Below are 23,663 nucleotides of genomic sequence, written 5' to 3'. Positions count from 1 at the left end.
GCCTAAGGGAACTGTGAGGGGAAGAACTTGTGACTAAGAGCTCCTGGGAAAAAAAGAGTTGATAAGAGTAATAGAACCAAATAAAATATTAGTACAGAGAAAGGCCTCAGAGATCATTTCGTTCAATGCTCTGGCTTCGTAGATGACAAGCAGGCCTGAAGAGACACAGAGGTGTTTCCGGGTCACTCAGCGAGCAGAGCCATGGTCCACTCCATCAGAGGCTCCCTCACCTGCTGGGGCAGCAGAGCACCTGGCACACCACAGAGAACACAACAAATATTCACACCAAATCTAACAGCTGAATCTCTAGCTGGGCATCACGTGTGATCACTCTGAAGAGACACAGAGGTGTTTCCGGGTCACTCAGGGAGCAGAGCCATGGTCCACTCCATCAGAGGCTCCCTCACCTGCTGGGGCAGCAGAGCACCTGGCACACCACAGAGAACACAGCAAATATTCACACCAAATCAAACAGCTGAATCTCTAGCTGGGCATCATGTGTGATCACTCTGAAGACTTGAGAGTGGTCATAGGGACCAAAAGCTTTGGGGAATTTTATGGGCACAGTCTAAGATGGAGAGAACTCTAGCTTATTTCTGTTCTGTTACTCGTTTTTACTTCTTAAAGTATGCTTTACTCCTCCTGGTGGTGTTTTCCATGTGGCTTTATTGGAATGGCCCCAGAGCCCACTGTCCCCACCCCTAGACAGGATAGAGGGTGGGGGGAGGGGGACAGGGACTGCGCTCTCACTGTGCACCACGGTTGAGTCCACCAAGGGGCCCACATCAGGGATGGCGACGGTGACACTGGTGCTCTCGGTGATGGCCTTGTCCGTGTTGGCCGTGATGCAGGAGAGGTCGGGCTCGCTGTGGCTGATAACCCGGCCCATGTCTAGCTGTACGTCCCCAAGCAGGGCCTGTTCACTGCTGCCTTCGGGCTCCTGCTCTGTCAGCACCGCGTCCTTCCCCACTTCCAGCTCAGGATGGGGCAGGACTAGGGGGGTGTTTGCCTCATCAAGGGCTCCTGCCAGCCCAGAGCCCCTGGACAACATCAGACTGTTGGTCCTGTGAAGAGACAGGAGGGGAGAGCTGGTGCTCAGATGCTATCTCCAAATGGCAGGTGTGCCTGGCACGAGGAGAAGCCAGGGAAGCTCAGGCAGGCTGGAGAGCACAAGACCACCACTGCCATCCACCCCACCCAGCCAGGCAGAGGCACCAAGACCCACAGCCCACTGTCTATTCCTGTCCTTCCATCCACAACCCACTTCCACAGGCCCTCGTTCTCAGGCGGACAGAGCCCACTGCCTGTTACGTTTATACCTATCTCACAAAGTGTGCAGCATCATTTCTATTTTATAAAAGGGAAAACTGGAGCTCAGAAAGGCATATATTGAGAAAGGCCTAACAGTGGCCTGTGTTCTGTGCACTCACTCACCTCCTTAAATCCTGAGCTCTCTCTTCTTGGATCGTCGGTTCCTTGGCACTGTGGTTGCCCCTCAGCTCGTGCTCCTTCTCCCCTTCAGCGGGCACGGCTTCATCCAGACTGCGTTCCTGGCTGGCAGACCTGCTCCGGGAGGCTGAGGAGGACTCCTTGCCTTCCGTCCTGACGCGGCGATGCCGGCTGCGCCGCTGGCTCTGCCTGTGCCTGGCCCGGTCCTCAAAGGTCACCACAGCCTCTCCTCCCCCAGCCTCCTGCTGAGTCGGGTCACAGTTCCCATGACAGGACCTGGGCAGCCATGGCAGCTCCCGCTGGCCCAGGGACAAGGGGGTCCTCTGGTTGTCCAGGGTACTGGATCGGTCCCCTCCCTCCCCCTTGAGGGACCCGCCACGGCTGATGCGCTCCTCATCGAACTTCTCCAGGGCCAGGCCCAGGGCCAGGCCCTCGATGGCCCTGGGTCTCCGATAAAGGCTGGGGTGGGCGTTGAGTGGGTTGAGGGGGCTGAGTGGATTGAGGGGGTTGAGCGGGTTCATGGGCGGCGCCTCTTCCCTGTTGAGGGCCTCCTGGCTGGACATCTGCATATGCTTCCTCAGCTGGCTGGTGCGCTGCTCCCACACCGACATGTGGTGCCGGCGCCTCCGCTCCCTCCTGCCAAGGGGAAAGGGCAAGGCCTTGGTCAGAGCTGGAAAGTCACAGGCAGGGAGGGAGGGTGGCCGCAGGGGCCATGTGAGAGGGCAGGACACATGGCAGGGGCAGATGGGAGCACCCAGGACCTGCAGACAGGAAGCACAGAAAGATGCGAGGAGTGGGCGGGCCACACCTGAGGAGCTCATCGGACGGCTGCCTCCCAGCCTGGCACTTTCCACTCCAATCTCTGCTTTGCAGTAGCTGAGGGGTGGCTAGGCATCAGCCTTGGGAGGAGTTCCAAGTCCCCAGGGCCTGCTGGGGCTGGGCAGGAGTCCACAGGCTCACCACGTCTTCACTCCCTGCTCTCCTTGCTTTCGGGGCATCTGCCTATGACCCTTGATTCAAGGTCAAAGTTCTTTCCTTCTCTCTCCCCCTCCTCTCCCTTCCTTCTCAGGTAACAGCCTGGGATAATGAGGGCTGAAATGGTCAGATACCATGGAAGGGTGAGAAGAGTGCCAAGCGGACTTATTACAAAGTCTTGATGTCACCCTCAAAAGCAGGAGTGCTGGGAGTCTCTTCTACGATAGCTAATAAAAGCCACAGAAGACCAGGTGAAGAGACCATCAGCAGCTCATACTCAAAACCACAATCGAACATTTCAGCCCAGGGGCCTAGAGGAGTATTCATGGGGCAGCAGGAACACACGAACACGACATGTGCAGAAGAGCACACAGGAGAGGGCTCACTGGGTGGAGGGGACTGTCACCTCCTCCCCCCACCTGTGCCTGTGGGTGCATACCTACAGACTGTGAAGGGGACACACACATGTGCCCACACGCACCCTCACAGAGGCCCACACGTAACTATACACAACCGCCTACGTGAGAGGAATACCCACCAACACTAACACAACGTATACCCACTCACAAGCCAGATAGAAGAGGGAAAAACGCACAGGTCACACACTGTAGACACACACTGATGTAAGCACATGTTGAGAGGTGCAGAGGGGATATCCACAGATCATATGCATGGAACACACACACACCAAGGCACACACTGACATGCACACCCAGTGCCACTTTGTCTATGGCAAGGACAATGACACATTGTCCCACGCCCACACGTAACCACTCACAAACACGCAAACTGGTACACACATACAGGTGGCTGCTGCGTGGCTCCCACATCGACATGTGGTGTCTTCTCCTTCTGTCTCTTCTGGGGAAGAAAAACGAACAGGTTCAGTTCACCCCAACCTCTAGGAACCTCAAGCCCCACAGCCACCAGTGGATTTCCGGAGTGGGGCGCAGAGTCCTCTGCGTGGCCATCGGCTCTCCATGTGCCTCTTTGCCCTCTGTAGACCCCCAATGTTTGACTCTCCAATGGAGTGACTTTCAATTCCTTGCTATGTGCAAATACATGGATCTGGTTTTTGAAGCACACATGCACAGGCACAAAGGCTATGCCATTTCATAGGATACACAGCTCCAGATGCTCAAATATCATGCCCCACAGGCACACACACTTCCACCTACACATCCTTTAGATTCCTATTGCGGAAATCCTGTAGACGTTGCTGAGTTGTTTCCTTCCCCTCCCCAAAGTCATTTCTAGGGCTAGCATAGCACATTTATTGGGTGTGGCTCCCCAGAGCTCATCACTCCCATAGCAGACCCTGACCCAGCTTCACTAACATGCAGGGGAGCAAATGCTCTGCCATGCACGATGTCAAGGCTACAAAGTGGTCCATGGTCAGAGGCAGCGCCATCTTTCCATAGGTCCCCATCCACGTACTCCAGGATGTGAGCAGTGACCTCTGCATTTTGAGCAATGCAGAGGCCCTGGCCATAGGCCCTGTTCTATGCTCAGCTGGGCAGAGCACAGTATTAACCTTCTCAGCCCTGTACAGAGAAAACTCTCTTCCATGTGCATATTGTGTTTTTTCAAACACAACGTTCGAATGGCAATGTCTGGGCTGTGCCCATAAAAGCAGAGAGGATGCCTGGAAAATAAGCTGTCAGCACAGGGTCAATGCTCAGGTGGGGGACAGCACATCTGGGCTATCCTTGCAGTGAGCTTGCCCCACTTACTGGCCTGATGAACTCAGTCCAGCTCAATGGACCTGGGAGGTTGGCAAATGCTGCTCCCTCCTGATAAAGCTGATACTCAACCATGAAAAACATGCTAGGGAAATTAATCCCACTCAACTGTCACCTCTCACATGTCTGCAGAGGAGCCCCACACAGGGTGGGGCTGAGGGAGCAGAGGCAGCTAGTCTGAGGCCCACTCTGGGTGTCTGGAAGATGCACAGTGCACATGGGTGTGGCTTCCCAGGAGCACCCACTGATGCAGACATCGTTGTGGAGAAGCCTGTGAGCTCCTCAACTGAATACATCCCTCAGCATCAGTGGCGACAATGCAACAAGGCACAGGTGGGGGCGGGGGTGCCGAGAAGCATGGGTAGATACAGAAGTAGAAGCATACGCTCTAGATAGGCAGCATGCACAGCTGCTAGGAAAAGCACATCACACCATCTATTTGCAAATTCTCAAATATTCAAATACCAGCTATCCAGAAGCATGTGTGTAAGAGTGTACATACGTGGATTTTTTCTCTCTCACGCACAAACATGGGCATTCACCTCTCTACTCACACATGCACAGATTCAAACTTACATTCATACCTGAAATCATACAGAGAAGCATCCACACGTCTCCAACTCGTGTGAATGCGACCTTGTGTACACCCCACAATAGCCTTGTGGAGAGGAAGGGCAGGTGGCATTCTTCTCATTTCAAAGATGGGGAATAGAGGTCTGGGATCGGAGTGGTTGTCTCTCTGAGGTTACGGAGTATATTAGTGACAGAAATATAACTAGCACTCAGGCACTGTGGATTTTAACATTGCTCCTTCTGTGTTTCTCCATGGACAGTCATGTTTGCACTTAAAGTGTAGTCCAGAAATCAGCAGTTTTGCCTCAACACCCAAGCATGGCATGAACACCTGAGCAAGGCATACACAACTTAGCAGTGTACATACACCAATGCAGGGCACACACATCTGAGCAGTGTATACACACCAGTGCAGGGCACACACACCTGAGCAGTGTATACACACCAGTGTAAGGTACACACACCTGAGCAGCATATACACACCAGTGCAGAGCACACACACCTGAGCAGTGTATACACACCAGTGCAGGGCACACACACCTGAGCAGTGTATACACACCAGTGTAAGGTACACACACCTGAGCAGCGTATACACACCAATGCAGGGCACACACACCTGAGCAGTGTATACACACCAGTGCAGGGCACACACACCTGAGCAGTGTAAACACACCAGTGTAAGGTACACACTTGAGCAGTGTATACACACCAGTGCAGGGTACACACACCTGAGAGGTGTATACCCACCAGTGCAGGGCACACACACCTGAGCAAGGCCTACACAACTTAGCAGTGTACACACACCAGTGCAGGGCGCACACACACATGAACAGTGTATACACACCAGTGCAGGGTACACACACCTGAGCAGTGTATACACACCAGTGTAGGGTACACACCTGAGCAGTGTATACATACCAGTGCAGGGCACACACACCTGAGCAGGACATATTGACCTGAGCAGGGCATATTCACCTGAGCAATGTACACACATCTGTGCAGGGCACACACAGCTCAGCAGGGCACACACCTGAGCAAAATGCATACACACCTGAGCAGTGTACACACACCAGTGCAGTGTATACACACTTGAGCAGGGCACATACACACACACCTGAGCAGTGTACACACCTGAGCAAATGCACACACACCTGAGCAAAGTACACACCTGTACAGGGCACACACAGCTGAGTAGGGCACACACACCCAAGCAAAACGCACACATACTTCAGCAATATACACACATGAGCAGGGCACACAAACCTGAGCAGTATACACACACTTGAGCAGGGCACACACCTGAGCAGTATACACACATTTGAGCAGGGCACACACCTGAGCAATGTACACACACTTGAGCAGGGCACATACATCTTAGCAGTGTACACACATCTGTGCAGGGCACACACATGAGCAAAATGCACACACACCTGAGCAGTGTACACATATGTGTGCATAGCACACACACCTGTGCAGGGCCCACACACCTGAGCAGAAGATACACACCTATGTAGGACACACACATCTGAGCAATACAGACACACCTGTGAAGGGCACATACACCTGGGCAAAGTACACACAGGTGCACACATCTTTGCAGGGCACACACATCTCCGTAGGGTACACATACCTGAGCAGAGTGCACACAGTTAAGCAGGGCACACACACCCAGAGGTGGCTCCACACCAGCAGCACATGTACAGCACCAAAGCCCGGGTCTCTGCTGGTCTTGGATGTTTGCATCACCTCCTTCCACCTTGCAGTGCCCTGATGCACACACCGCTCCATTCCCACGGCCCTGTGCCTACCCACATTTCATTCATTCTTTCATTCCAGAAATAGTGAGTTTCTACTCTGGGCCAAGCATCGTCCCATCTCACATCTCTCTAAACCCACTTCTCCCCCAGGCTTCTTCATCTCAGTAAATAGAACCACCCACTCCTAAGTGACAGCCAGTCTTACCCATCCACATTTTTGGATACCTGTGTGTATGTGTTTTTAACCCAAACTCATGAGTTCGGGGAAGGTGGAGTAGAAATTACTCAAGGCCCGGAGAATATTCCAGAGAGGAATATTCCCTATCAATCTTTGACATTTCCCTATCAATTTTTAACAATTTGGAAGGGAATTTTTCTCTCTCACTCACAGAAGAGGGATCTAGGGGCCAGGCCTCGAGTTTCAAAAGGCAAAGGTAAGATGATGGCTGTGCAGGGAGGGAGGTCCCCCTGACACAACCCTGGCATGCCACACAAGGCAAGGAAGAGGCTGTCTGGGAGCCCTTCACCCAAGCTCTAGCTAACCAAGGGCTCCTCCCTTACTAGCTTCAACTAACTATGATGGGGTCATTGCCAGGATAGATTTCCACCTCCTGGGGGTCTCAGACCCTCCCACAGATGCCCCAGCACCACTGACCACGCACACAGTCCTCATGCAGGCCCAGATGCAACAACAGGAGCTATGTGGTTCCACAGTCACTTCCCAGTCTCTCCTCCAACACCTCCCCCTGTCACCACACAGAGACTAGGCCACACAGGGCCCATGCCACCTGCCTGTAGCTCCACCACAGGTCCAGGCTGGATCCCTGAAGGAATGGATTCACTGCTCTCCTTTATCACCTCCTGTTCTCTCCCTAGTCCACTTCAACGCGGTTCTGTTTCAACCTGGCCACTGAAACGGCTCCTGTGAGGTCACTAACAGCTTTCATTCCCCGCATGGAATGGCCCCTTTTCTGCTCCTCATCCTGTGTGACCTTTCTACAGCACGTAGCACCAGCACCCACTCCCTCTTCCCGCAGTTTTCCTCCACAGGTTTCCAGCACACTGTGCGTCCTGTTCTTTCTCCTGCCTCCTGTTCGCACTCCCTTGGTCTCCTGGGCTTGTTTTTCCACTTAAGCAGGAGGAGCACTGTCAGCCACTATCCTCAGCACTCGGGTCTTTGGGTCATCCGACCCATACTGATGGCTTAAATACCAGCTAAAGGCGAATAACCTCCCCTAAATTGTTTTAATTCTGACTTTTCTTTGCTCCAGATCCAGGTAACCAATAACCTACTCAACGCTTGGACGCCTTAGAAGTGTCTCAAAATGAACTTTAGATTTCCACCAGTTTCCAGGGATCCGGTATCTACCACCGGCCTCCAACCCATGGCTTAGTCCTCAAAACCTTCAAACCTGCGATCAGTTTTTGTCTTCCCTTTCATCCTCGCCCCTGCCACATTTAATCCATGAGCTCATCCTATTGGCTCTCTCCCCCAACTACAGACTGAATGGGATTACTCCTCATCTCCTCCATTTCCCCCACCCTAATCTAAACCCATCACCTCTCACCTACTTTACTCTGAGAGCCGACTCTCTCCCTGTCTCCACTCTGGCCCCTATAGTCCATGATGCTCCACAGAACAGAGTGACCTTTTTAAAAGTGTCAGTCATGTTCTATTCATCCTTCCACTTGAAGTCCTCCTTGATTTCAGCTAGAATAAAAGCTAAACTCTTCCATTTGGACTTTAGGGACCTCAGAGTTGGCCCCTGTCCCCTCTCTGGCCCTGTCTCTGTTTCTCCTCATTAATTACACATCAGCCACGCTGGACCTTGCTGGGGAACACTCTGCCTTCAAAATGTCACATGACCGCCGTCCACATATTTGGGTCTCTGCTGTAAACAGCGCCTCCTAAGGTAATCTCTTTTGGCTTGACATAGGCTGCTCCCAGCCAGCTCCTGTCCTTCTCTGCCATAGGACCCTGCTTCATTTACATATAGCACCTGTCACTATCTGAAATGATGTGTGTGTTCATTATCTATCTTGCTGGCTGAGATAACAGTTCCATGAGAACAGATTCTGTCTTGCTCACTGCTGTATTCTCAGGAACAGTTCCCAGCATGAAATCGGTGCACTCCTATAACCAATTGTTTTGTGAGTTGATGAACTGGTTGTTAGCACAGGAGCTCAGGGATCAGTGAAGAGGGCAGCTGACTCACTCGATCGAAGGCATGTTGGGTGCAGACATCGGGCTGACCTCCTTGGCCTTCTGCAGTGCATGTTTCTGGTTGAAGGCCTCTTCTTCCTCCTGTTCATCCTAGACACAAAGCAGAGAGGGCTTTGCCTGGGATCCCCAGGAAGGAGAGTAGCTTCCCTTGGCTCTCCTAAGGAGGAGTTCTGAATACCAAGTGAAGAGAGGAAGACATAGGATGAGGATAAACAAGGCAGTGAGATGTTAGGTTGGCTGGGAGACCTATGATGGCCAGAGGCCAGGCCTCTTGGGACACAGCAGCCTCACAGCTCTATTGTGGCTGGGAATCCTTGTCTCCATCCCGGAGCCATCCACAGGCTGCCCAGGAGAATCAGGAGAAGTCTACCCCAACCCCTAGCCCTCAGTAGAGCTGGTTATGCTGTGGAGGTCAGTGGCAGGAGCTGACACTTCTCAGATGTCCTACAATGTCTGGAAGCGATAGAGCAGGGGCCTTCCAGGCAAGGAGCCCACTGAGTAAAGTGCTGAGTGCCCCATTGCCGTGTCTAACCTGCACAGCTAAGTGGGTGCTCAGGCAGAGATCTCATCTGGTCAGCATCATTCCTATAAGTGTCCCCTCTATGTGATAAACCTAGGGAAAACCAGCTCAAGTAAAATGACTAGAGCTGATAATAGCACATCCATCCTCAGAGCATGCTATGGTTTTCCACAGGCATTATTCCATTTGATCCTCACAGTAAACCTGTGCGGTATACAATGTGGGTACAGCATTCCCGTCTCACACATGAGGAAACCAATGCTAATGGAGATTGGGAGTCCAAACCAAGCCAACACAGTCAATGCAGGCATGGGATTCAGATCCAGTTTCTCAGCTACTAAAGTCGGTATTTTTCCTACCATATGTGCAGATACAAAGCCCTTCAAGGATGTACAAAGAACATCACAGAATGCATTGGAAGAAGCTCAGAAATGACAGCAGGATGCTATGCACCTCTTCCCAAAACCACATCGGCCCTCTCTATGGGGAGAAGGGATTTTACTCATCTCTGTAGACCATCCCACTGCGGTGAATGTTGCCTCCCCAGACTGGGGAAGTTAATCAGAAAAGGAAGGAGCTGTTCTATGAGAAATTTAGTATCTGGCTTCATTTAAATTTCCCCAAAATGACCATGTCCACTGGAATAATCCAACAGCCATAGCCCGGGAACTGTGACGGCCATGACCTCTCTCCCACCAAAACCCAGAGGGTTAAGTCATGTGATCTGGGTCACAGTGCCATAGATGGCAGTAGCAGAGATGGAAGTGAAAACCAGACTCTAGAATTTTCTTCACTCTCCATGATAATCCTGGAAAGGACTCCTTTGAGGGACCACAGAAATTAAGATGTTATTTTCTGTGTTTCTTGAATACCCCAGGCTAGATTGAGGCTCACCAAACTCAATAAAAGTGAATTAGGCTTCCTTCAGGGGTGTGTGGTTATCCAACTGTCCAGAAGTTTCCAGAAAGGTCCTTCCTAGCAGGCCTGAGTTAGACAATGTAAACTTTTGGAGAGGGTTCCAAATGCTGGAGGGTACCCAATGGCATTAGAGAAACATCGGATACCTAGAACAATGCTTACCTTGGTCAGCTCCTGGGCGTTGGCCAGATTATCCACAGCGATAGCCAAGAACACATTCAGTAGCGTGTCTAGGGTGATGAATTAAGGATGGGCAAACAAGAAAAACAAAAGTCTTCAGCAAGGCTGAGAGGCCACCTAATGATCTTTCCTGCCCCGGACACTAACAGGAACAGAAGCTACCCTGAAGAGTCACTTAAGCAGGGGCTGTGGACTTAAGTCCACAGAGAGGGAAAGGTTGTACAACTCTGTTGAAAGGAGAAAGGATATGTTTTCCCTCCTTCTGCATATCATCTCTTTACCCAGGATAAAGAAATGCCTGAATTAAACCACCTGGGGGCCAGACGGGGTGAGAAGAATTAAGATACTGTGAAAAAGTATTATTTGGTCTTCAACTGTGTTTCCTGGCATACAACTCTTAAAATCCTTAGAAACTCCAAAGTGTTATCTGGTAGCACCTAGGTAGCTTCTGGGTGGGGGCTGGTCAGCAAACCAAGGCAAGGTTAGGGGGTTGGGACTTTCAGCCCTAACCCCCCAATCTCTAGGGAGAGGAGAGAGGCTGAAGGTTAAGTTGATCATCAATGGCCAAAGGATTAATTAATCATGCCTATGTAATGAAGACTCCATAAAAATCCAAAAGGACAGGGTTCAGAAAGCTTCTGCATAGCTGAACATGTGGAGGTCCCAAGAGACTGGCACTCCCAAGAGGGCATGAAAGCTCCATGCCCATCCCACATGCCTTTCCTTCTCCCCTCTCTTCAACTGTATCCTTTGTAATATCCTTTATAATAAACCAGTAAATGTGTTTCCCTGGGTTCTGTGAGCCACTCTAGCAAATTAACCAAGCCCAGGAAGGGGCTTGTGGGAACACTGAATTATAGCCTATGGGTCAGAAGCACAGGCTAAGTCACCTGAGGCATGCAACTGTCATCAGAAGGTAGGGGTAGTCTTGGGGATGGAGCCCTGAACCCGTGGGATCTGATGCTACCTCCGGGTAGACAGCATCAAAATTGAATTCGAGGACACCAACTAGTATTCACTGCAGGACTGCTTGCTTGTTGGTGGGTAAAAAAAACCCATGCATTTGGTCATAGAAGTCTTCTGTGCTGATTGTTGACAAGTAAGGGAACACTCCGAGGAAGAGAAAGCACTGTGAGTTTGTTCAGCCACATTCAAAAGGTCTTTAGACAGCTGTGACCTTTACCCATAGCAATACCAACTAAGAGAATCGATGAGTGAGATGTGTAGGGGCTCAGCATAGGAACTCATCTCCCCATTCTGGGAGGCTGGAATTGAATCTCACCTACACTAATGAGCATCACACTATTCTGTCCTTAAGTACAAACCAAAGTGAGATTCCACAGCTCCTGCTACTGAGCATCTCCCCAAAATGAGATGCTAACTTCTTGCATTCTTCTTGTGAAGGTCCTGAAGGGTTCCACATTTCATTTAACAAAATGTCACACAGCAGACATGATTCACTCTGAAATCCACTCCTATGCCACACTGTAGCCCCTGAAGGCTCAATTTCCAGCTGTCTTCAAAGCCTAGGTGTTGTGGAACATAGAGCTGTTCTAGCATCGAAGCCCAGCTGACAACCCTCAGAATATCAGGAAAATCACGGTGCCATTGGGACGCGTGGAGCTTCCACATCTGTGACTCACAGCCTTGCATTCTTTTCATGAGTTCTCATATTGTGCTTCTAGTCTGATCCAACCTCTAGAAGTTTTCAGAGCAGAAAATGTCAAAGAGCACGCCTTCTCTATGAAACTATGAAAAATGCAAAAGTACATCTACATCCCATGTCTCTCCCTTTCTGTTCTGCTAATCCAAATTCACAGCAAACCCCACTCCCAAAAGCATCTCACAGTTGTATAAAAGTCTGTAGTTATAAATCACATGCAAATAAATCATCTCATTTAGTATTCACCACTAACAAAGGAGATAAATAGTGTTATTCTCCTTTCAGTTGTGAAAAACAGAAGCCCAGAGTGATTAAGAAATTTTCCCAGAGCCACACAACGGACACTCAGAGTTGCTGGAATTAAAACCTCAATCTCGTGGTCTAAATTTTATGATTGAAAAGGGGCACTGGAGTTAGATGGAACTGGTCTGTAGTCTCCCTTTACAATTCAGTAGTTCTTTTACTTAACTGAGATATATTTTCTTCGTCTTGTAAGGATTAGATGAAACACTGGCTATAAAGCACTTATTTTAATGTCTCACATGTAGCACAAAGACAATAAATATTCGCTGTAATTCCTAGTAATAGCATTAACCCTAACACTAATTTCTGAGATCTCACTATGTGGTAGGCTCTGTCCGACGTGAGCATGTAATTAAATCATTAGTGCTACAATGTGCCTGCTATTTCAGCCTACGGTGATCTCCGCCTTCTCTAATATTCCCCAGCTCATAGTACCTCCAGCCATTCAATTTAACAGCCTCCTGTGTATGCGACAGATTTGGATAATACTCTATCTTATGTTTGCATTATTGACCCAACTGGTACACAAATTCCTTCAGATCAGGATCCCGATTACTTTAGTACACCAAACAATGTCCCTGCCCCTGCCCCATCAACCCCCGCTCTAGCACCACCACCACCACCACCACCACCTCCTCAGATGCTGGTCCAGGAAAGCGGGCAGCTTGAGGAGGTGCATCTTGAAAAGGATACAGTTGCCAAACAAGGTGAGCACAATGAAGTAGATGGCAGACCACATGCCTGAGCTGACCCCGCCCTGGGAGCGGATCCCATTGTACATCACCTCGTTCCAGTCCTCACCTGTCAGGATCTACACAAAGCAGATGACAGGCATGTCACAACCCTGGGCTGGTGGAGGAAATGGGGCCAGTACCAAGGGCAAATTCTGGGCCTAGGTCTTTTGCATCTATCCCCTTGCTTGACTATCCTGCCAGGGAGTTATATAAAAAATAGTAATTCCCATAAATCATCCTAAACTTTCTTTTGATATGGAAGAGAATTTTAGGCATTGAAAACAGAAGGAGAGCGTCAAAGGGAAAGGTTCTGTTCCTCCAACTACAGAGTATCTCCCACTCCAGCTTTGCAAGGTCCTTGTGGAAATTGGTGGTCTGGTCATTATCTAACTGTCCTCAGAGCTGCCCAGATGCACTGTCTGGAGTGGCAGCATGATTAGAAACAGCCTTGTGGGGTTGCAGTTCAGGAAACCTGGGTTGTGGTCCAACCTCAGATTCTGGCCAAATAGAATTTTTCCTTAGGTCTAAGACACTATTGATTTTGAGTTTTCCCCATGATTTAAACAGTTGAGTTTTGAGGGAAGTGAGGGTGAAAAAGAGACCTTGTTAAATAAACACCATTTATTGGACACCTCCTTAAATGGGTTAGAAGCTGCCCCCAGATTTCAGAAAACCACAAATGTGATTCTTGGCTGAATGTCTCTGACTCAGGGTCTCCTGCAAACTCAAAGGTGTGGGAGGAGGACAGTGAGGTGGTCCCAACAGAGCTCTCATATTACTGGCAAGAACAAAGCCACAGAAGTTCTAGGGATTACTGTTGCAATGACTGCCGAACTAGGAGTGCCTCATCCCCTGGGAGGAGCCTGGTGAGGAAATCCAAATTCTCCTGACACTCATCCTTGTCTTGCAGTGTGCAGTCCAAGGGACCCCACACAGCACTTCTGACCTGTCAGCTGGCCTCATACCTGGAACACGGTCATGATGGCTGCAGGGAAGGTGTCAAAGTTTGCTGAAGGAGTCCCATCATTAAAGTTAAACCTGATAAATAAAATGGAGAAAAGAATGGAATGAAATTCTCACATACCAAGTTTTTCATTCCCAAGATCATAGCTTTTTCTTTTCTCCTTTCTTCCACAATCCTCCTCTTCCCTACTTTTTCCCAGTTCCACATAACTTACAAAGACTGTAACAGTTGCTACTATTGATGAACTATGCACTTTGAGGGATGTGGGTAATAAGACAGGGGTTGGGCTGCCCATGCTGCACATTTCCGGGACAGCACAAAAGACATGGGTCCCCAGAACAAGAACCCTTTACAGCATGAAAGGAATAAAATGGAGAGGTTTACTCCACATACACACTCACTCAGGGGTCAATTCAGGCCATGGGCAAGGGCAGACAAGAGAGTAGTAACATGGTGGACGGAGTTAATGACCCTAGCCCAACACAGGCTATAACTGGGTTTTGAGCCTCTTTTGGATGGAAAGCTTCTGAGCACTTACCTGCCTCCAAATAACTGCATTCCCAGGAGAGCAAAGACAACGATGAAGAGGAAGAGGAGGAAAAGTAAACTGATGATAGACTTCATGGAGCTCATCAAGGAGACCACCAAATTCCGTAGGGAAGCCCAATACCTACAAAACCCAGACAATGTGACAGCTGGGAACACTGCATACCAAGTCACCCCCGCAAGCCCAGCTCAGCATCTGCCTTGTAGTCTATGAAATAAGCTGCATTGGTTTATTTGTAGGAAGTAGAGAGGGCAGCAACCTATTGCTCCCCTTGGGAGTGTGGCATCATAGATATTTTCGGTTTAATCTTTGGAGAAGAAGGAAGAGCTGTAGAGAAGGGGTGGGGCAGGGAAGGGATACTTCCCTCCAAGGGGGAAAGAGGAGATGGAAGAAAATTTAAGTCAGAAAGAAGGGTCTACTCTCAAAGTCACTGGGAAAAGTCCAAATTCTGATCACTTACTTGGTTATTTTAAATATTCTTAGAAGCCGGAGGGCTCGCAAGACACTGATTCCAAAAGATGTACCAGGTCTGAAGATTGCCCAGACCACTTCAAAGATACTGCCCACTGTGACCTAGAGAAGCAATGCCAGCCACAGTAAGAGGAGGAGGAAGGAGGGGAGGAAGAGGGCAGAGGAGGAGAAGAGGGGGCATTCTAGCACCCAGCACACAATCAACAGCTCTCCGTGGGGGGTGGGGAAATAAAAACTCTCCTCTCCCACCAGCCCTACCTTCAGTGGAACTACCTATGTGGGCAGCTGCCACGTCGCTCCCATTGCTCTCCAATCCCCTTCCTAACTTTAACACTTTGTACTGTAGATTGGCTTTCTGACTCCTGTCCTTGGTGAAAACTACAACAACCAGTTGCTGCTTCTGCTGCTCTGACACTACAACCCCTTGAAGAAACTGACAAAGGAGTGGCACTCAAACCACGGAAACTAATTTGAATTAGTACAAGTTGCATCTCAACACAGAAATTTCAGAGGTCTGCATTCTCTCATCATCCTGAAAGTTAGCGCTAACAAGAACATGTCGGTCCTTGATATAATAAATATCTTTCAGTCATTGAGGTCTTGCATCCCTCAATGCGATGGTTCATAGTGATGTAAGATCTGATTGCTACAAGATGCAGCAATTTCAGATGAACATTTCAATTTCCTTTTGTTTTAATTATGTATTTATCGAATGTCCACTGTGTTCTAGATATTGTGCTAGGAAAAATAACAAGTATTAATCCTGACAGCAATGCTGAAAGGTATGGACTTGTATCTTAGTTTCTTTGTAGAAACTAAGGTCAAAGTGATCTCTCACTAGCTGTTATGCCTGAAAATTGCCCATACTCAGAACCCTGTTCCAAGTTAAAACATAGATTAGCAAGTGCTCAAAATCTTTAGCACCTAACTAACTGAAGATTTGGTAGAAACAATAGTGGGACTGGCAGAAAGAGAAGTGGTCAGGAGCCCAAAGTTCTGTGACCCAGTTCTGCTGCTCAGTGGGTATACGAACTTGGTCACGATAGCTGCTGTTTATTCTTGTTTAAGTGGGAAGACTAACTCCTGAAATGTAATATAGTTCACAGGACTCCTGTAAGCAGCAGGGGACAAAAAAAAGGATATGTGAAAGCACCTTTGAGTGTTAGCATAATAGATACATTTAGATATCCATACTACGTAGAAAGTAAACAGCCAACTGAGATATTCTATGTGGGGACGTGCTAATATAAGGGTGTGTGTGTGTGTGCGCGTGTGTGTATCTAGATAATTATCCCAATTTTAAGTGGAAATAAAAAAATAAATATATAACCTTCTCTTTCCTATGGAACCACCTCTAGAATCAAGCCCTTTGTCCTTGTCAGGCTTCCCCCAAGATAATAAGTGGTTGAAAACTCTGGCTCTGGGTAGCTTTGTAAACTCTCAGGGAGCTGTACACTTAAGTGTACCCTCTATAATGCATGTTACATTTTAATAAAAATATTAAAAATCAAAGAGCTTAGAAAAACAAACCAATCAACCCTTGCATGGGAAGGATTCACTGACTTCTGAGTTCCCTTTAGCTAATCTTATCTATTCTGCTTTTATATATTCTGATTTCAATGCCTCATGCTGAGTAAGGAGGAAGCTGCTTATCTACAACCAGGGCCTATCAACACGAAGCAGAAGCACAAGCAGGCTTTCGAGGACTTACCCCAAAATCAAAGCAGTTGAATGAAGAGTGAAAATAAAGGCGAGGCCCCATGCCATACATCTTCAGGGACATCTCCAAGAGGAAGAGTCCCAGAAACAGAAATTCTGCATAGTCTGGAAGTATTAAAAGTAGAGCATTGGTTCCACGTGTGGGGTGGGCTTGTGCACCCCTCAGCTAGCACACCTACCTACAGAAGAGCTCACAGCAACGCATGGTCAGGATACTCAGTGGCCATGTCAGGCCGGGGCTGGGCAGAGCCTAATGATGTCTGAGCACCCTCTGACCCAGGCTGAGTCCCAAGCATGCTCAACAAATCAGCATTGCTCGCTTTCAATAGGTAAGCCTGTCACTGGCCTTTATATGGCTGAGAGCCCTCAGAGGGGAAAGAGAGGACTTACCACGTCTTTGATGAAAGAGCTGGATTCCTTCCCACACACCCAGCAGGGACAGGCCCCCGACCCTCACTCTCACCCAGGGGCAGTCTAATCCAAAGCTGACCTAGAAGTTCTTCTTTTGGTCTATTTGACATCTCCATCGCCTTGAGAACTTCCTGTCCAGGATTTCCATGATCAAAACTTCCTAACACTGAGCCTCCCTAAGACAGGAAGTGAAGGCTTTATGGTACCAAAAGGTGTAACTTATGCTATCTTGTTGATTCATCAACAATGATCTGTTTACCTAAAGAATGAAAGCTGGAAGCAGTCACGAGATACTCCAGCCCCGCTTGAGGACAATGTGGCCTCCCTCACAGTGCGAAGAGGCAGAACCCCTCCTAACAGGGCGCTTTGCTATCTTGTGTTCACACACACATCAAGCTGCCCCACATGGGGGCCAGCAGAGGAGGCTTTAGAGAGAGGCTTTACTTACAGAGGAGGTGGGTGAGCCACTGGGGCTGGTTGTGATGGACGATGGCCACACAGGCAGTGTTGAGTGCCACAAGGCTCAGCACAATCCAGTAAAACACCTGGGATTTAACCATGTGGCGAATGGAGATGCGCAGAAGCCTTTCCTTGTGCCGGAAATAAGAGACCCCATCTACCTTTGTACTTTTGATACTGGCTCGAGCCAAAGGTGTGCCTAAGGGGGAGAAGGAAAGAGAAAGAATGAGGCTGCAAAGTATCCTGTGGTCACCCTCAATGGTCAGGGAGCATTCGAAGGGCAAGACAGGCTGCTCTAATCCCAGGGGAAGGTGACCACCACATTGCCGGCCTGGGGAATCCCCATCTTGTGGGCTCTGTAGTTTCTGCAGGCAGGGACGCTATTTTTCCTCTCTGGGCACTCTCAGTCCTAGGAAATTTAAGGAGTCCCCAGGCAGGACACCAGTGTCTTGACTCTTAATAGGATCATGTTTATGTTCGCAACAGGTTGGGCTTCTCTCTTGCCCTTTCCTTTTAAATATGCTTCAAGGGCCGGGCGCGGTGGCTCACGCCTGTTATCCCAGCACTTTGGGAGGCCGAGGCGGGTGGATCACGAGGTCAAGAGATCGAGACCATCCTGGTCAACATGGTGAAATGCTGTCTCTACTAAAAATACAAAAAATTAGCTGGGCATGGTGGTGTGTGCCTGTAATCCCAGCTACTCAGGAGGCTGAGGCAGGAGAATTGCCTGAACCCAGGAGGCAGAGGTGGCGGTGAGCCGAGATGGTGCCATTGCACTCCAGCCTAGGTAACGAGTGAAACTCCATCTCAAAAAAAAAAAAAAAAAAAAAAAAAAAAAAATGCTTCAAACATCAAAATCTTTCTGCTGCATTGGTGATATTTCTACCACTGGCAGCACAAAAGAGCAATGAGCTTTGTAAGTCTCTTCTGCTTTTCAGGATGGAACAAGACCTGTCCCTTTGTCTGGGGAGGAAAAACCAGCCATTGGCCACAATCTCTAGGAGAACCTGAGATGGAACGCATCATGTTAAAGACTTGCCAATCAGACTGAGTTTAAATTTCACATGATGGAAGTAGGTGGGGGCTGCTGTGGTTAAGCACATGGCTTCAAGATCTCACATCTGGGTCCCTGTAAGCCACAGTTCCTCAGAATCCTTTGAACAATGTCCCAAAGTGGATTCTCATCATCACACCCAGGAGAGGGTGGATAGCTCTGCAAATGGAATACATCTGCCATACCTGAAGACACTGGGTTGGATTCTTAGCCCTAAACCCTGTCAACCCCGTGTTTCATGTGAACAGCGTCCCCAGGTCTTTTTTTCTTTTTCTTTTTTCTTTTCTTTTTTTTTTTTTGTAATCTAGATTAGATTTCTGCCCTTTTCCTTAATTGCATTCCTAAATTCAAAACTCTTTGGATTCTTTCCCTCCTTGTGGTGCTTCTCAAAGGCAGGATATTCCTTTTCATGGGAGACTCAGAGAGGTAAAAGATCCAACTGGATCCACTCACCCACAGAGGAGATATCAACACAGTGCTCATCACTGGAGTCTCGGGTCATGGCCTCTGTCCGGCTCCTTTTGATGGTTGCCCTTCGAAGCACTACAGCAGGGAAAGGGAAGGCCAGTGAGAGGCCACAAATACTCCTAGACCATTCTAGATAAAATTTGAGGACTGCAGGCAAGAGGCCTTGTGTGAGGTCCCTGTGACACAGGCATCTGCCTTTAATACCTGAGCCGGGGTAACAGAAATCAAGGATGCCTACAGGACCACCAGAAATCAAGGATGTCTACAGGTGCCGTGCTCACCAGCACCTCCTGAAATACAAGGGCTCTGGAAGCGATGCTAGAGCCTGTCTAACTGCAGGAGGTAAACAGGCACTCTGTCTCCATCTGTCCTGGCTCTTCAACTGCAGTGCCACCTCCTGGTAATGAAAGTAGTCTCAAGGTGATCCCCACACCTTTTAAGAGAAGGTCCCTTTAGATAGCATTGGTTGCAGGATGGCCTTTCTCTTGCTCAGTATCAATCACATGCCTTGGAACAAAGCAACTCTTGGGTTTCAGTTTGATCGCTTTAAAAGGCATTTAAATCTGTGACTCAGTTCCCTTCATTTTAAAGCATGAAGGATTTTATGACAGAAAGACTCTCATTTCAAATCCCAGAGCACCCTCTTTTCTTTCTCCCCTTTTGATCAAGAGAGATTGCCATCGCCTAAGAGGGGGCAGATACAGCAGAATCAGGCATCAGAGCATTTCCTTACCTTCTAAGGCGGATGTTCCAGCATTTTTATTTTCTTCAGCGAGCATGACTTCCTCTATATGGAAACAAATGGTTTGGTAAATTATCTGTAAACGCCAAATTATTCTGCAAGACGAAAATCCCTCAGGGACAGCTCCAGCTCAGGGCAACAGAGAGCGAGCAGAGTTCAGAGCCTGTCATAGCCACCAGCTTCAGAAAGAAAGCAAGTGTCACAGAGGGTGCACAGAGAGCTCCTGAGAACAGAAAGGAAGCCTCGGGTAGGGGATGCTTGGGGGGAACTGGTAAGTCAGCTCTGTGTCTAATACCTCTATTCAGGAGGATACCTGTGAGAGGAGAAGAGGCTAAAATCCCCCAAATCGATAGGAATGAAAAATTTCCATTTCTGTCTTTAATTCCACCCAGCTTCCCATCTTTCCTAACTCCCTGAACTTCTAGCAACAAGAGCTTGCTTAGCTTCTCTTGCCAGTGGCCACTGGTCATAACATCTACACCCTCATCCAGGAGCTGAGCCCACGTTTTGGGCATTAGTCTATGTCTCTGAGGAGGGGTCAGAGGAAGACGCCCAAAGGTCTTCGGAGACAGCAGCGGGGCTTGTGGGCTTCCTCCTGTCCCCAATGCTTCAATCCTGTCTTGGGTGACCAGAGCCTCAGCCAAAGAGGCTTGGGCCCATCATGAATTTGTCTCTAAGGTATAATGAAAAAAAATAAGTATTTGGTTTTTGTCTCTGGTTCCTGGCAGTCCTTCATATGCTAATGAAATGACTCATGGAGGAGAGAGGGGCCCTGGATAGCTTAGAGGAGATAGCTTGTGGCCAGAACTTTCAGCCTCCCCTACTCCCACTTCTGGGGAGGAGGGGGCACTAGAGATGAGTTTAATTGCCAATGGCTGATAATTTAATCGAGCATGCCTATGTAATGAAATATCCATAAACCCCCCTAAATGTTGGGGTTCAGGAAGCATCTGAGTTGGGAGGGTAGTGTTCCCAAAGAGGACATGAAGCTCTGTGTCCCCACCCCCATTCCCTGCCCTGTCACTCCTTCTATTGGGCTGCTCCTGAGTTGTAGCTGTTCCAATACAGTCTGGTTTTTCCAAAGTTCTGTCAGTCATTCTAGCAAATTACTGAACCTGTGAAAAGTTCGGGGGGGTGGTGTGGGAATTCCCCGATTAGTCAGCCAGGCAGATATGTTAACTGCCTGGAACCCCACTTTTGGCTGCCATCTAAAGTGGGGGCAGTCCTGTGGAACTGAGCCTTTAACCTGAGGGGTCTGTGCTAATTTCAGGTAGTACTGAGTGTTAGAATTTAGCTGATGGTTGAACACCTTGCTGATGTTAGAGAACTGAAGGATGGCTGGAATGATATATTTGCTTGTTGGAGTCCTGTAACGACACCACAGGGCCCCCTGTGCTCTTCCCTCTTGGGCCCCCAGGAGCAGTCCTATACTCTACTGAGGTGTCATATCTGAAGGGTAATATTTTCTATTAAGCCTTGCTGGCCCAAACTCACTAGCATCCCTCCAAGTGCACCAACAAAACAGGGATCTGATGGGATCCTGCGTGCCCTGTGAGGAGTGATGGGATGAGTTTTGAGCTCAACCCATAGGCCAGGGAGCTGCAGGCGTCAGTGAACATCCCCTAAGATCCCAGCTGCTGGGGGAAAGCTTGCTGCAGACCCTACTACGCAATGGTTTAATTCAAACACTTTTAACAAGTAAAAGGACAGGATAGGTGAAAGTCATTACCATAATTCCAGCTGCAGATAAAATGGAGAGTATATATATATATATTTTCTAGGGAGGGAAACACTTTAAAGCTGGGATGGTGTAGCACATGTTTGGAGGGCATCATTTTAAAATCAGGGACTTGTTAAAATACCTCATAGCAACTTTAATTACCTTAGCCAGACAGTCACTTTTGCTGTGCACCCTGTCTGGGCTTTGGGGTGGGCAGACCTGGGGACCCCCCAGGACAGATGGAAGGCGTGTGATGCTGCTGAGATCTCTGGGAAGAACTCAGGGCTCTGGATGTGCTGAAGCCACCCTCCTTCCTCCCTACCCCATGCCTTTTGCCAAGTTCGCTTTAGAATTTGAGTGTCTTTCCAGGGAAATGTAACCCATATGTCTCTGATTCACTTGCGCTCCATTTGTAAAGGGAAGGGCCAGGAAGCACACTTTGACGTCGCAGTGCGTCTTTTTTCTTAGAAGGAGGAGAGAGCTGGCTTTGCCAACTGGAAGAAAGGGAAGCCTTGGAATTCTGTAAGTATTTGAAAGGCAGAGCCCCAGAGAGCAGCATACCGTGCCGCCTGACCTGTGTAGGTAGCCAGGGCTGAGAGGGCTCCTTCCTGGGTCTGCTGCCAGCTCTCTTAGTGGTCTGTCAGATGGCTCCTCCGCCGAGGAAGCCAAGGACAGCTGGGACCATCAAGCTGCCTGCCTGGCCTGCAGGCAAATCTGCTCGCCCTCCCATGGCAAGCCTGAGTTAACCATTCTGGGAAGAGGTAGGGGATATTCGTGTCTGCTTCATCCCTACACAATAGCCTTGGAGGAGAAAGGGCGAAATGCAAGTATAGTCAACACACATTGCTCATGTTACCAGAGGCTAAAGGGAGTGCAGATGCCAATCATATATGTAGTCTCCCAGCCCTTGGAGATCACCAAAGTTGACTGCAGAGTTGAGAGAGGGTTTTTGTGTGCTGGCATTCAAAATAAGTTCACAGTGTTATTCCAAAGCTCCTACAGAATGAGGTTCGAACAACTAAGCACTAAGTCATACTCCAAATTGTTCCTCTGTGACCTCACTTCTGTGCTATGTTTTCTATTAGGAATAGAGAATACATGCTGATTGTCTTATGTGTATTTTTTTATTTAAAATAATCACTATTTCCTCTGGAAGAAAATGAAGATACATAATACTAATGCAATCCAACCTTTAAAATAATAAAGAAAGTAAATCCGTCCCTTTTCCTGACAAGTATGGGAGTGATTGATGCCCCTGATAAGCATCCAAACCACAGCCAAACTCGAATCTGGTGGCTCTGTGGGTTAACGAAATCATGATAGGTTTGAACCTCTTCTCACAGGTGGCTGAGGACTATTCCTAATGCTGAGCCACAGGGTGAGAACTGATGACAGCTCAAGGCTTAGGAAAACACCTGTTTTCACCATCTCCTCCCCAGATGGTGGCAATGGCTTCACTACTATTCCCCCTGCTTCTAGCCTTGTCCTTCTATGGTCTATTCTCAATGCAGCCAGCACGTGCTCCTTTATGGTCTAAAGTCAGAGCATGCCAGGCCTCTGCTCAAAACTCCTGTGGTTCTTGTGTCACTCAGAATGAAGCCCATAACCCTTACAATGGCCCGTAAGGTCAAATATGATTGCTACCCACTCTGTCTCCTGTTACTCCTCCCTATTCCTTCCCCCTTCTGTTTCTTGGGCACCCCTGGCTCACTCCCATGTTAGGTACCTGGCACTGAAATACTCCTCTCCCAGATCTTCCTCTGGCTCACCCCTTCATCTCTTCAAGTCTGCAAACCAATGGGCCCACGCTGACCTCCTATTTAAAACTGTGGCACATGCTATACCCCATAACCCTACCTTGATCAGTTTCCCATTGTACTCACCACCTTATCATTGTCTTATGAGTTACTCATTTATTATTTTGTTTATTGCTGCCTCCATAACTAGGGAACTTTGCAAGAGAAGAGCTTTCATGAGCTGGCTGACCGTTTGGCTCATTGCTGTACCTCAAGTGCTTAGAACAGGGTCCTGACACAACACAGGAGGTCAGTAAATATCTGCTGAATGGAT

At 48.7% G+C, this 23,663-nt stretch overlaps 1 protein-coding gene across 21 annotated transcripts in view; it reads right to left on the bottom strand.

The window, feature by feature from the left end:
- CACNA1E (calcium voltage-gated channel subunit alpha1 E) overlaps window positions 1-23,663 on the bottom strand; it is a 515,845-nt gene that overhangs the window by 71,327 nt on the left and 420,855 nt on the right. For 11 of the 21 annotated variants that reach the window (XM_054247624.2, XM_054247625.2, XM_054247623.2 and 8 more), the window contains 13 exons: window positions 19,865-19,918; window positions 19,117-19,206; window positions 17,599-17,808; window positions 16,732-16,844; window positions 15,010-15,122; window positions 14,541-14,672; window positions 14,004-14,076; window positions 12,998-13,115; window positions 10,321-10,388; window positions 8,713-8,810; window positions 3,229-3,285; window positions 1,435-2,085; window positions 751-1,064 (listed from right to left, as the gene is read on the bottom strand). In XM_054247624.2, the coding sequence (XP_054103599.2) occupies window positions 751-1,064; window positions 1,435-2,085; window positions 3,229-3,285; window positions 8,713-8,810; window positions 10,321-10,388; window positions 12,998-13,115; window positions 14,004-14,076; window positions 14,541-14,672; window positions 15,010-15,122; window positions 16,732-16,844; window positions 17,599-17,808; window positions 19,117-19,206; window positions 19,865-19,918 (2,091 nt within the window). The remainder of the gene's footprint in view (window positions 1-750; window positions 1,065-1,434; window positions 2,086-3,228; window positions 3,286-8,712; window positions 8,811-10,320; window positions 10,389-12,997; window positions 13,116-14,003; window positions 14,077-14,540; window positions 14,673-15,009; window positions 15,123-16,731; window positions 16,845-17,598; window positions 17,809-19,116; window positions 19,207-19,864; window positions 19,919-23,663) is intronic. The other 10 variants (XM_054247628.2, XM_054247619.2, XM_054247627.2 and 7 more) reach the window with 3 other exon arrangements.

This window comes from Callithrix jacchus, chromosome 18 (genome assembly GCF_049354715.1).
Source record: "Callithrix jacchus isolate 240 chromosome 18, calJac240_pri, whole genome shotgun sequence".
Classification (NCBI taxonomy): Eukaryota; Metazoa; Chordata; class Mammalia; order Primates; family Cebidae; genus Callithrix; species Callithrix jacchus.
This window is presented reverse-complemented; position numbering and strand designations above follow the sequence as displayed.